The 14,484-nt window shown below is 37.6% G+C and overlaps 1 protein-coding gene across 13 annotated transcripts in view; it reads left to right on the top strand.

Annotated features, from left to right (window-relative positions):
• Window positions 1-14,484, top strand: part of LOC123677093 (fat-like cadherin-related tumor suppressor homolog) — a 439,236-nt gene that overhangs the window by 150,397 nt on the left and 274,355 nt on the right. For all 13 annotated transcript variants that reach the window (XM_045613559.1, XM_045613562.1, XM_045613564.1 and 10 more), the window contains one exon: window positions 10,253-13,637. In XM_045613559.1, the coding sequence (XP_045469515.1) occupies window positions 10,274-13,637 (3,364 nt within the window). In that variant the 5' untranslated portion in view covers window positions 10,253-10,273. The remainder of the gene's footprint in view (window positions 1-10,252; window positions 13,638-14,484) is intronic.

The raw sequence follows: 14,484 nt of genomic DNA on the forward strand, positions 1-14,484 counted from the left end.
CTGTTGGTGCCCCTCGGTGTGATGCATGGCCGTCCTACATGAAAATCGGGCGTATCTACTTCTAATATTAATTTGGTGGGAGGCTGAATTAATTCGAAATTTGATGCATAAATATGGAGGTGTGTTGAGAGAGCTTATCTACAGAATTATATCTTTATGGACCTTAAAGAGTGCGGTTACTACTTCACTACAAGCTTTCACCAACGATAAAAGAATATTGGGAACGCAGATCTTATTGGTCTCTTTTTGTTTGATGTTCGAATTGGAATTCTATTTGGGTGATTCTTCACCAGATGACTACCTACTTCTTTTGTGCTGCAATTTATTTTCAGAGGATTCAATCTGATGAAATATCCTTCATCAAGCTCCATTTTCTTTAAGGAGGCTTGGAACGACTGCTAAAACGCTCTGTAATAGTTCATCATCAAGTTTAATTCGTTTACATAAAAAACTCATATTAGGCCAATTGAAAAGTCCCCGGTCTGATGCACAGATAGCGGTGCTAGTATTGAATCCATATGATTTTTAGTTAGTACCAACCTTCAAACGGTACGTGTCAAAATTTGACAGCAGTCCGACCATTAGTTTGTGAGATATTGCGTTGTGAGTGTAGCTACTTTTGTTATTTGAAAAAAGAAGGAAAAATCTTGGCTTGATGAAGAATTTCCGATTTCCGGGGTCTGCATCAGGAAAATCAACCGAGCACCGAAGACGAACACAGTGGACTCCCAAAAGAGGCTGTCACTGATGAAATAATCAAAAAAATTCATAAAATAATTTTGAATTACCTTGAATTGAAGTTGATCGAGATAGCAGACATTGTGAAGATATCATCTGAACGTGTACATCATATCATTCACGAATATTCGTACATGAGAAATCTGTGTGCAAAATGGGTGCCGCGCATGCTCAAAATCGAGAAAAAGCAACAACATGTTAATGATTTTGAGCAGTGTTTGAAGCTGTTCAAGTGCAATAAACCTGAATTTTTGCGTCGATATGTGGCAATGGATAAAACATGGCTCCATCATTATACACTCCGAAGTCCAATCGACAGTCAGCTGAGTGGACTGCAAACGAATGAACCGAATCCAAAGCGAGGAAAAACACAACAGTGAACTGGCAAGGTTATGGCATCAGTATTCTGGGATGCACAAAGTACAATATTCATTGATTACCTCCAAAAGGGCCAGACCATCAACAGCGATTATTATATAGCGTTATTGGATCGTTAATAGGATGAAAGCTTAAAAAAACGGCCCTATTTGAAGAAAAAAAGGTGCTGTTACTCGAACAATACTTTCTCTGCCTCTGATGACCTAGAAATAAAAATTAAGGATGTTTTCGAATACTGGAGAGGGTTAAGAGCGTTATTTCGATTATGATGAATAATTTTTATAATTGTCATTTTTCTACGAAATCACAATATAGTCCTCACCTCAGATATATTAGAGAGCATAGTTAATACTCACTATTCAAAACATTGAATATTTCCATAATATTCCCCTTTTTATATTCTTTTCAATTCAACTATTTCAAGAATGTTTTAAAGCCTTCCTTATACAATATTGAAAAAAATGTCTCGATTGTACATCTTTGGATATCCAATGAAGAACTCAATTGTGGAAATAATATTAGTCTCCATAATATATTCATTAGCAATCGTGTTCTCTCAATGAAAATTCCTTGAATATCATTTTTGATGCTTATTCCCCATTCAACTACTACTTCATATTGCCCAAAAAAATTTAACAATAACAATTGTCGAACGTTTTTATTTACATTCTCCTCCAACCTGTTACAGCCAAGTGCTCTCTAACATTGAACGAATTGACTATTTAAAGAATGACGTAATACTCGTAAAACATAAATTGACCTTGGTGTAATTATATCATTCAAGCCCCAAACCAATGTGTTTCACATTTAGTATTTCTATACCAAGCTTTGTACGGGCTTACTTATCAGACGATCTGCAATCTAATTGATGTGATATGTGTAACATATTATAATAACAAACATATTGGGAACTATTGAAAAAATTTGGCTCATATTGCTGAAGCATGCCAGAACATTACAGTGGTGTCAGCGAGTCGATATTTCTGCCAAGAGACAAAAAAAACTTCATTTTCTTTTCTCGCTTTCAGCTCCCTTCCATTTTGGAGATATTTATTGTTTTTCAATATGATCCCATAGTTTTTTGGCACTCTTTATCATTCCGAGCAGACAATACATCAACCAGCGCCTGAAATAAAATAATATCTGCAATAAATATCTTTTCCATATCGAATTGGATACCGAAAAGGGCTTGCCCTTTTACGTTTAGATATATATGTTTCTCTTGATTTTTTTCACGCTCTGATTACTTACATATTCTTCGTATATTTTTGTACACAGGGTATTACTTTCGAGTTTACCGAAAGTTGACTAAGATTTTGAGGCACATCTGTGACCATTCTCAACAACTTTGTTTCGTGTTTGTCTGGGTGTCGGTGAATTTTTGCGAATTTACAATTATTATCTGATTTTAATGAAGTCTTTAAGAGTTGTGAAGAGTTTTCCAATAAGCGGTTCTATTTGGATATCAAAAAACGAATCTATTCCAAGAGAATTCATCGAATGTTTATTTCATTGTAAAGAGGAAGGCTACGGTTGCAGCACCATATCCTTTTCATAACGTTTTTCAGGACTAATAGGCACATTTGCGGATGCATGTCCTCGATAACTTTCACGAAGCTCCCAAAACAATTTTCAATTTCAGTGAGAAGTTCCTCCTTAGTAAAGTTAAAAGCTTAATTTTTCTGGTCATTCTTCAAAAGTGCCCAGATAGCGGGCTTTAAAATTAAATCCTTTATAATTTAACACAAGGCCTTACATAACCTTAATTAGTATTTATACACAATGTAAAAAAATGTTAATTTGTTGCCTTACAGTTGGATAATATCTAATTTGAGCCTAATAAAACTAATTCAATCAAAAATTTCACCATTCACTGAAATGAGGTTCGTTGAACTGAAGTGAATTACGATGAGCCTGAAGATCCTAATGAATATAATTTTGGCAGAAACTTCTATTCATCACGGAACTGATACAATTAATCATAATACAATTCTCGCCATGACAGTGATGCAAATCCTGTCGAAAACATTTCTGTTTGTCGTTTATTCTCTCTTTCATCAGTTCCAAGTGACGATAATTTAATTTTTATAGCAGGATATTCAACTCCAAACTCACGTTCGCAAGCTTTTACGACTTCGTGGAAATCAATTTGTGATATGTGGTTAGTCGTTTACTGTAATCTCATTCTGGTGCACTATATTTTCGTATGCTATATTAAGAGCGATATGGTGTTGGGAATATAGATGTTTTTTTTTTTGTTTGCCTCTTTATATATCAGATTTATGTACCTGGAGAATTTATGCACCTTGGTTATTTCCAGCAGATTTTTATCTCAGATGATGGAGTTATATCCTTTTCGGAAATTTATCGATATGAAGAAATACTCCTCGGTAGGGGAATCCATCATGCAGCACTATAACGAAAATGTTATGATGCAAGTTGTTGGAATTTACTTCAAAAACACTATTTTGAAATGCCTGAGCCCTTTTAAATTAGTAGCTTTGTAACAACTAGCAGGATATTGAAAAAAACTCAATATCGAGGTGATAACGGAGAAGACCGAATTGAATTTTGCATTTAGATATGTAATAATGATTTCAAGTCTGATGCAAAATTTTATCAAAAATTTATTTATTTATTTATTACAAACGGCATAGCCAATTTTCCAAGATATACAATATTATATAATTATTAAGATATAATACAAACAAAAAAAAAATTTAACCCTAGACAAAAAAAAATATCAAAGTGACAAAAAAAAACGAAAAGAACAGTTAACAAATTCAAATAGCCTCAAAATATCTTTTGAGACTAAAAATAGATATCTGAAATGGATCAATTTCAGATGTATTTGCCCCCTTTATCGCTCTTTCAATAGGATTGTTCATGGCATAGTTAGTGGGGTTATATTCGACATAAAAATGTAGAATGTTCAAGCAGAATATGGAAAAAATGCCTGTATTTCTATTAGAACTGATCGCACTAAGCCACAATTTCATTCTTATATTATGTAAACTAATCACTGAAGTTGATGCCGAACTGCAGAAGAATCTTCTTGTAGGTAAAATCACCGAGTACAATGACACAAATATTAAATTACATCTCATAATATAATATACAGGGTGAGTCTATGACTCGTTCATATTTTTCAACCGAAGATTCCTGAGGTAAAATAAACACTTTTTTCTTTTACCATTTTTTCTGATTCAGCTCGGTTGAAAAGATACAGGCTGTTGGAAATCCATGAAAACAGTAAATTAAGTAACAAGTCCGGAAAATAGGGTTTTTTTGGACGAATAGACAAAATTCCAGGACGAACGTAAGCGAGTCCAGGAAGTCCGTGAGTCCAAAAAAACAATTTTGAGACGACACATTTCTTTGATATACATTTTAATTCTTATTTAAATTTAACAGAACAGAAAATAACACATATAAGCATAAACATTCTAATTTTTATTTATATTAAAATTCGAGTAATTGCTAATATTTAAAGGATTCAATTCGTTTGAAATGCCTGGTATATTTGAATTCATTTCGTTGAAGCCAGAACAAGACGGCAAAGTTTCCGTTTCACATCGATTGTTTGATCAATTATTTTTGAATGGTATTGGCAATTTTAATTTAGTTTTCAATTAAATTATCTATATATCTTCAGCCACATTAGTAGACTTCCAGCCACCGTGTCTCTTCAAATTTGTGATATTTCCACCATTGTCAGTGAATAACGTCGACGTGATTCTTTTCCGGCCTAGTCCGGAAAGTACGTACTTCACGGACTAGGACGGACAATGTTACTTTCTCAGAGAAAAAGCGTCCGGGAAGTGAGCACTTCCCGGACAGTTGCCGAAAAATATAATTTTCAGTTATATCTTGCAAATGGAATAGAATCGAAGGGAATAATTTTCGGAAATATACTTAGTTTTTATTGACGTGATCAATCATATCCGAACATAAAATTCCACAAAAGTCCGGTCAACTCCAGAATGCAAAATGCCCACTATACCTACTAAGCGAGAAAAAAAATAATAGTAAAAGAAACAAAGTGTTGCTTTTGACCTCAGGAATCTTCTGTTGAAATATATGTACAAGTCTAAGACTCACCCTGTATACATTCAAATTATATGGTCTCAATAGGAGCATAAATGAACGAGCGGCTTTGAATTCCATAAAAAAAATTATCGGAGATCTTATCTCGATAACTTAATTTTTCCATTTGACTGACTAATTATGCATTAATAAAGGTCATGAACGCAAAAAATTTCAAGACCATGATAAAACACTTACCAACTGATAAAGCTCATACGTTCGAATCCAAGTTGGAACACGAATCAGGTCATTATCTGTATTTACAGCCAACGATATTAAACGAATAATTTCCATACAAATTCGACAAATCACACGTTTTATTTGCTGTATCAAAACTCTGTTATCGATTTCGTGACATTTTCTGAGTAGAAATATCGATTCCTTGACATGAAAAGAACCGACGTACCTACTGTATCTAACTTTGTTCATTCAACATTACTTCCCTTCGCTTCGAGAGATTTATTTTCGAAGGAGCTGGCACCAACAAAGGCTACAGATCAGGCAAATCATATTTTCCCGTACGCTCCACTACGTTATGGAAATCTACTTTCGATATTCAGGCAGACTTACACACGTTGATGCAGTATGCAAAACATGTCAACTCCAGTTTACACGGATCGAGAGTTCGCCTGGATGTATGAATATTCATTATTTTTCTTCCGTCGTTCTTTTGCTGACGTCCTCGGTTGTGACAGTTCACAAATATCCATTCATAAAATTATGGTTTTTATAACGGTCATCTATCCCGCTCTTGAAATTATAATTGGCCAGGTAGAAACATGAATAATGTAGCATTTATTTTCATCAAAATATATCCATTTCGGGTTCTCGGTTTACCATTTTAATATAATTAAGGTTCGTAGTAAATTATGTTTTGACGGGCTTATCGGAAAAAAATTCAGAATTTCTTTTTATGCTTTCCATTGAATTATACAGGGTTAGAACTATTTAGAGGGGCACTACAGGGATATCGAAAATTGTGACTTGAATCACAAAAAAGTTGCGTTATTTAGGGCTTAGTGTGTTGGTGTTAACAGCTCAAAAATATCTCCAATGGTTCTCCGAGATATCTCGAAGAAACTGAAATCGAGATTTTCTTTTTTCTGTATTTATTTCTTTCTGGAGATAATTTCACGAGATTTGATTGATAGCCATTATCCAATATGGAGATTCTAATTAAGAGGAACTTTTAATTTACGTTAATAATGTTAATAACGTTTTTTTCTTTAAGGGTTAGGTAGGTATTGAAAATTTTAATTGAATTTTCTGGTGAGTACGAAATTCGGCTCATTGGGAATGGTTTATTCTAACATCGCTTACCGATTGTTCGTAGAGTTCATAGTTTGTGAGAATTTTTAATTCGAAATTTGGAAAAAACAGCAAAAATTTAATTTCTACACAAAAACCGTAATATCCCCTGAAATATTGGTCATAGCCCCCTCAAACAAAACGCTTTTTTATAGATCGAGCTGTGATCTAAATCATATTGAGGTTTTAAGTCCATATCTCGCCTCAAGGAAAATTGATAGCCTCGTGAATATCATCAAAATTTTCTTGAAATTTTCACTTTACAGCCTATAAATCCCGAAATAATGAACAAATCGGTTAACTGCAGCCTTTTTCGCGATCTACGTCATCGTAATTATCGAAAGAATGATAAAAACTTCCCATGTAGAAACTTTTAATTTTTAGTTTTTTTTTAAGGGTTATGTATTGAAAATTTTAGTGACATTTTTCGAACAAAAAATTTTCAGGTCATTACGAAATTTGGCTCATTGTTTATTCTAACATCGCTTACCGATTGTTCGTATAGCTCATAGTTTGTGAGAATTTTGAACTCGAAATTTGGAAAAAACCGTAAAAATTGAATTTCGACACAAAATCCGTAATATCTCCTGAAATATTGTTCATATGCCCCTCAAACAAAAAAGTTTCTTATATGATCTGAAACATATAGAGGTTTCAAGTCCGTATCTTGCCTCAAGGAGAACTGACAGTCTTGAGAATATTATCAAAATTTTTTGAAAATTTCAGTGTTCAACCTTTAAATTCTGAAATAATGGAGAAATCGGTTAACAGCAATCTTTTTCGCGATCCACGTCATCGTATTAATCGAAAGAATGGTATAAATTTCCCAAGTAGGAACTTTTAATTTTTGCGTTTTTTTTAAGGGTTAAAGTTTAGTGAAATTTTTCGAATAAAAATTTTCAAATAAGTACGAAATTCGGCTCATTGGAGATGGTTTATTCTTACATCGCTTACCGATTGTTCGTAGAGCTCACAGTTTATGAGAATCTTGAACTCGAAATTTGAAAAAAAATTCCTCTCATTGTCTTTCATTTCCCCCTCACTTCCTTGTAAGTGTACACTAAATTGCCTCAGTGAGATACCCCTCGGCCAAATCTGAAAAAAATGTACTTGGTGGTACGCTTGTTAAGACCTCGGAAAAATTGAGCAAAATTCACGAATCATCCTGTATCTCGGTAGGCAAGGCAGTCAGACCCAATAAATGGGGTAAATTTAGAACCACCTCGATGTCCTCTATTCACTGTTTTAGTTTTTCTGTTCACCAATGAACCACCCTTTTTTTGTCGAAAAAGGTTATTTCAGAGAAAAGCATAAATGTATCAGCAGAAATACAATTCTAAAAATTACATAATTCTTATTCATTTTTTAATCGTTCAATATTTATGAATAATCTTTGAATTTGCATCATGTATATTGATACATAAATAGCTATGCACGAGCATAAGAATGCCTACCGTATTCGATAAAGCCGCTGATGCAATATGCAAAACATGTCAAATCCAGTCTATCCGTACAGTGAATTCGTTCGGCCAAATGAATATTCATTATTATTCCACGTGCTCATTGTGGCTGACGTTGGATATGTTGGTTCAACAAGATTGTTGACCCAATCGGGGAAGATGGGAAGAAATATTCATAGCTCCTACGTTCATTTATATTCAGTCTTCATTGTGTCTGAATTCAATTCGGGATTAGAAACTGAATTTCTGGTTGGGTCGCCATTGACATAATAAAGCATCAATTAGAGGAACTGCGGTTATTGGTAGGATGGGCTTTTAACGTCTTGAACTCCAGGGGTTTCTAATCAGCGTTGGACATGGGTTGGTATTCCTGTTTGATTGGCTCAAGTACCTATCGGATCTAGATCTAGCAAGCTGCAAATCCCTTAAGCGTGTCGGACTGATGGAAATCTAGGTCAAGAGGAAACTACAGAAAAATGTGCTGTCATCAGGGTTGAGTTTTGGTTTGGCCCATTTTAGAGCTCACAAGAATTGCTCAACCCAATGCATAAAGGAGGGTATTTGATTGAAATCCAATACTCATTCATTGAGTTGGGCTATGCGATACTGATAAGCTCTAAAAAGAGTGAAACCGGTCTATCGCTATTCACCTTCAATGACAGTCATTTTACTGTGGTTAACTCTTACTCTGGTTTATAATTTTGACGTTGAAGTTGACGTTTCCTCAATATTTTTGAAACCTTTTTCAACCCCTGTCTTTTTTGTGCATATTTGACGCCTATATTCAGAATAATAAAATCTGTAGATTCAATTCCTCCTAGATGGTAAAGACTTTTACATAATACCTTTTTGACGCTTGTTTCTGGGAGCTTCAAGAATTGGCATTTACCTCAAGTTACATTTGTTAAGTTTTCCTTTTGATAACAGAATTTTCAGACTGATATCATATTGAGTTCATCAACACAATTCAAACTCAAAAATTAGTTACATCACAAACATCTTACTTAAAAATTATAACCTTTGAAAAATTCACTTTTTAACGTCTACTGTCAAATAATTCAACGTGAACCGGGTCGATTATGCAGGTAATAAATTCTGTACACCTCCTAAAGTTGTTTTTATTCTTTAGTCTTCAATATTTTTTCGTGAAATGTTCATATATCATTTCGGTGAAACTTCATCCTGATATGTACTTTTTCGGTTTCACCTTTAGACATTGTTTTCCTTGATTCATCTTCATGAATTCTGTATAAGTGCAAGACGTGAAATAGAATTTCTATAGGTGCTTTTCGAGATTGAGTAAATTATTTAACGACTCAGTAAGTGGCGATAAAAAGCTGTTTACTTCAATGAAAAGACAATGACATAGCATAAACTTTTCCTCAATGCAATTCTCATAAGGAAGAGTAAAAGGCTGTTGTGAAAGTTGAATTTTTTCGCTTTGAATTTATCGAATTCAGCTCCAATGACATTTGATAAACATGCACGATTCTCCATTGTTCTGAAGAAGTCTTAAATTTCCAGAGTTAGTTCTGAAACTTCGGAGCACGTTCGTGACTCAAAGTTTAATAAACCGGCCTTATCTTCGGCTAACAAAATTACCGAGATGTGGATACTCACCTCAACTCTCACTTGATACTTCTTATTTTTAATTTCTTCTTTCCATTTACTACAATTCGCCCAGAATTCAATCTTAGTTGAATGAATAAATTTCAATTCCTTTTCTGTTTATGAAACCTAACAACGACGAAAATTTCTTTATAAATGAAAAAAATAATATTGTGAATGTAATTAATATTTTTGAATCTTACATAACTTGAATTTCAGTAAAATATTGTAACAATAAGTGGAATATTATTCCACTTATTATTTAATAATTTATTTATTCAATATTATATGAATATTTTTCAACTGACTTGGTACTTGTAAACAAGAGAAGATTCATAGATTGAGCTGAATTCATAAGTTTAGAGTTGATCCATAACTCAAATTGTGGAAAATGATATAGACACAACTAATGAAAACACATGTTTTATCATGAATTCCCCTTTATTAGTGAGCAAGAGCTACATGTTATCCAATACTACCTTCTCTATAGAAAGGTTCTCGAAACAGGCCTCAACTTCGGCCATTGCCATTGCTTTGCTTGCACGAGAAAAAAGTCTTACGGCAGCAGCGGTGTCTAGTGTGCGCCAGGTGCGGCACTGTCTGAATAACATGCTATACTGATGAATAAATCCCTATTTTCTGAAATGATTATAAAAGATTTTCTTGTTTTTCAGGTGTTGCAGCGATGAGCTGAAATGATGCAGAATTGCGCATTCGCCTTCCTGGTCTTGGTGTTTGCGTTCAGACTCGTAAAATCCGAAGAAACATACCTCTCTGAAATAGAATTCGAATTTACGCAACCAACTTACAATGTCAGCATACCAGAGAACAGTGTCGCGAAAACCTACGCAACTCAGGCCCCAGGGTCCAATCGTATGGGGATCTTCGTGCGGCCCCATACGTTCACCGACGTCCGCTACAAAATCGTCGAGGGGGACAAGGACAAGTTCTTCAAGGCGGAGGATCGTTTAGTGGGTGATTTCTGTTTCTTGTTCATTCGGACTAGGACAGGTAACAACGATGTGCTAAACCGCGAACGGAAAGATCGGTTTGTCTTGAAAGTGCGCGCCACTGCCGCGATCAGAGAGGGAAAACAAAAGGTGCAGTACGAATCGGACACTTCCGTCTTGGTGACAGTGCTCGACACGAACGATCTCAACCCCCTATTCTATCCTACCGAATACAACACGACCGTCTACGAGGATACGCCCATACATCAAAGTATACTTAGAGTAGTTGCCGAGGATGCCGATCTCGGTAGGAACGGTGAAATTTATTACAGCTTTCTGGAAGAAACCGACAAATTTGCGATTCATCCGATGTCTGGTGTTATTTCTCTCAGCAGACCATTAAGATACAACGAGGGGACCTACTACGAGCTGACCGTGCTGGCACAAGACAGAGGGGGTTTCCACAGACAGGGATCCATTGGGATGCTCAGCCGGGCAAAGGTCAGGGTGCGAGTTAAAAAAGTGAATTTTCATTCTCCGGAGATACGCATCAGGAGACACCCCGAGATCGTGGAGAATTCAAACGCCGACATCTACGCCATCGTTAACGTGTCAGACAAGGACAGCGGGATTCACGGGGAAATCCGCAGCTTAGAGATAGTGGACGGCGACCCAGACGGCCACTTTCGCATCCGGCCGACCAAACAGAAAGGCGAATTCAATATAGAAGTCTTGAAGCTGTTAGATAGAGAGAGCACACCGCAGGGATATAAACTGCAACTGCGTGCAGTGGATCGTGGAATTCCGCCGAAACAGAGTTACAAATCTGTCCCGGTCCAATTAACGGATTTGAATGATAACGCTCCGGTGTTCAACAAGGAGATATACGACGTCAAAGTGCCAGAAACAGCGCCCGTTAACACCGCACTAATAAGGCTGAAAGTAACCGATGCCGACGAAGGAAAAAACGCTCAGGTGTTTCTGGAAATCGTCGGCGGCAACGAGGGCGGAGAGTTCACGATCAACCCCGAGACGGGCATGCTCTACACCGCCGTGCTTTTAGACGCTGAAAGTAAGCAATTTTATAGCCTCACCGTCTCGGCGATAGACCAAGGGAACGCGGGCACTCGAAAACAATCATCGGCCAAGGTGAAGATTTACGTCGAAGACACCAACGATAACGACCCTATATTCGATAGATCGGAGCAAATCTTGTGGATTGACGAAAATATGCCGGCAGGAACCTCGGTAACCACCGTTCACGCCAGAGATAAGGACCGCGGCGAGAACGCTTACATATCTTATCATATTGCGAATTTGAACAAGGTCCCGTTCGAAATCGACCACTTCTCAGGGGCGATAAAAACGACAGCGCTGCTCGACTACGAGAGCATGCGGCGGAAATACGTCCTTAGATTGCGAGCTTCCGATTGGGGCATGCCGTACAGGAGGCAAACGGAGATGCAATTAACGGTCAAAGTGAAGGATATCAACGATAACCGGCCGCAATTCGAAAAGATCGACTGCTTCGGCCACGTTTCCCGATACGCAGCGATAGGTTCCGAGATCATAACGCTGTCGGCGATCGATTTCGACGCTGGAAACATCATAAGTTACAGGATCGTGTCCGGGAACGAAGACGATTGTTTCAGGATCGATTCGACGTCCGGCACAATAACGGTGAGCTGCGATCTGAGTGACGTCCGGGCTGCCGAACGGGAAATAAACGTCACGGCGACTGACGGCACTCATTTCGCCGATATAACCAGCGTCAGATTCAAGCTGGTTAATACGAAGAGAAACGTCGGTCAGAATGGCGGGATACTGAAGGACGACACAGGTGCCTTTGACTGTAAAGATACGGGAGTAGCGAGACGACTGACAGAGATTATTTCGGCCGCAGAGAACAATAACAAGCAGCCAGTCGAGGAGCAATTCGCCATGATGCCGTCGAGATACGGCCAGAACGTTCACACGCCAGAGTTCACACATTTTCCCGTGGAAATTAAAGTGAACGAGTCCGTACCCCTCGGCACCGTCCTCGTCAAGCTCAAGGCCCAGGACAGAGATTTGGGTTATAACGGAAAACTGATATACGGCATTTCTGGCGGGGATAAGTATTCTCAATTCTGCCTGGATATGGAGACCGCCGAGCTTAAGGTAATCGGGCATTTGGACCGGGAACGGGAAAGCCTTTATTTCCTCAACGTAACGGTATACGACTTGGGTAAACCCCAGAAATCCGCGTCCAGGATACTGCCGATAACCGTGTTGGATGTCAACGACAACGCGCCCAAATTCGAGAAATCCCTGGCCAGTTTTCGCGTGACTGAGAACGCCTTGAACGGCACCGCCATCTTCAGAGCTAACGCGACTGATGCGGATTCGGGCGACAATGCCAAAGTGACGTATTCGTTGGCAACGGATACTAAGGACTTCACGGTAGATAAAATAACGGGGGTGCTGACGGTTTCCAATAATCTGGACAGGGAGAGGCAGGATCTTTACGAGCTGCGAATAAGAGCCACTGATGGGGGAGGCAAGGGTCCAGATAATCCTGCGTTGTATTCGGAAGCTATGGTGCGGATATCCATAGACGACATTAATGATAATGCCCCGAAATTCAGCCTGTCCAGCTACAACGTTAAGATCCGAGAGGATGTGCCGAAGGGCAGCGTCGTCGCCGTCGTCATGGCCTCCGATCCAGACCTGGGGGCCGAAGGAGAAGTCATCTACAGCCTGGAAGACACGGACAGCGACGGCACCTTCAAGATAGACAAATTATCGGGCACCATCCGGACCACCAAGCTTTTGGACTACGAGGAGCGGCAAGTTCACAGCCTGGTGGTGTTCGCGAACGACAAAGGAAATCCTTCTTTGTCGTCCGAAACTAGTGTGACGATAAATGTGGTTGACGTGAACGAGAATGTGCACACGCCTCAATTCGGTGACGCGGTGATCGAGGGAAAAGTGAAAGAAAACCTACCGGTCGGCACATTTGTGATGCAAGTGAACGCTTCGGATGCCGATCTACCGGGTGGTGATAGCAGCATCGAGTATTCCATAAGGGGAGGCGACGGAATAGGAATCTTCTCCATTGATAATCAAGGTAAGATTATTTCGCACCATTCAAGTCTGGATATAGAGAATATGTTCCGACAAATGCAACCATCAATTCAGTTTCTGAGTATCTAGAGCAATCACATGTGAATCCTGTGATGCACTGCGAGTTCATAATAATTCTAGAAAGTTTTAAAAATGAACGACTTATCAGTTTTAGCTATGGACACCGTTGAGCCCATGTCTCGCAGATATTTCTATGTCCTATTTGAAACATGAAATTTTAAACTCAAAATTACCGGTAAAAATATACTTTTGGTATCGATTTGTGAAAGACATATTGGCTTACCTCTCACCAATATCAAGACAACTAGATCAATTTTCTAAATTATTTAAACAATATCCACTCAAACAAAAAAATCAAATTGAAAAAAGAACCAACTATCCACATAACTTCCTTAGCCTTTCCCTATCACAGTCAAACCAAAAAATTGTATTATATAAGTAGAGAAAACCCATATCCACTAATATTTTCAACAACTAGACTAAAATCACCCACATTCGCACAAAATTTTAGCATTTCAATCAATGATTCACAGAGCTTTTACCATTCTGTAAATCAAAAGCGAAACTGAAAGAGAAAATATAATAGACCAGCTGCACACAATGGTTCACTCATAAAGAATACACTGGAACAGAAACTATGACGAATTGCCATAAATCAAATACATATATCAAAAAATTTCACTTCTCTCTCATATTACATCGGTGATATAAGTGAAAAAGTAGCTTATAGTCAAATTGGTAAATATTGCTTTCAAACCATCGTTATTGGTGTGAAGGCATAACATATCATATTTTTTATTGAATGAAAATCTTCAAACTCAAGTAAAAAC

This window comes from Harmonia axyridis, chromosome 3, assembly GCF_914767665.1.
Source record: "Harmonia axyridis chromosome 3, icHarAxyr1.1, whole genome shotgun sequence".
Taxonomy (NCBI): domain Eukaryota; kingdom Metazoa; phylum Arthropoda; class Insecta; order Coleoptera; family Coccinellidae; genus Harmonia; species Harmonia axyridis.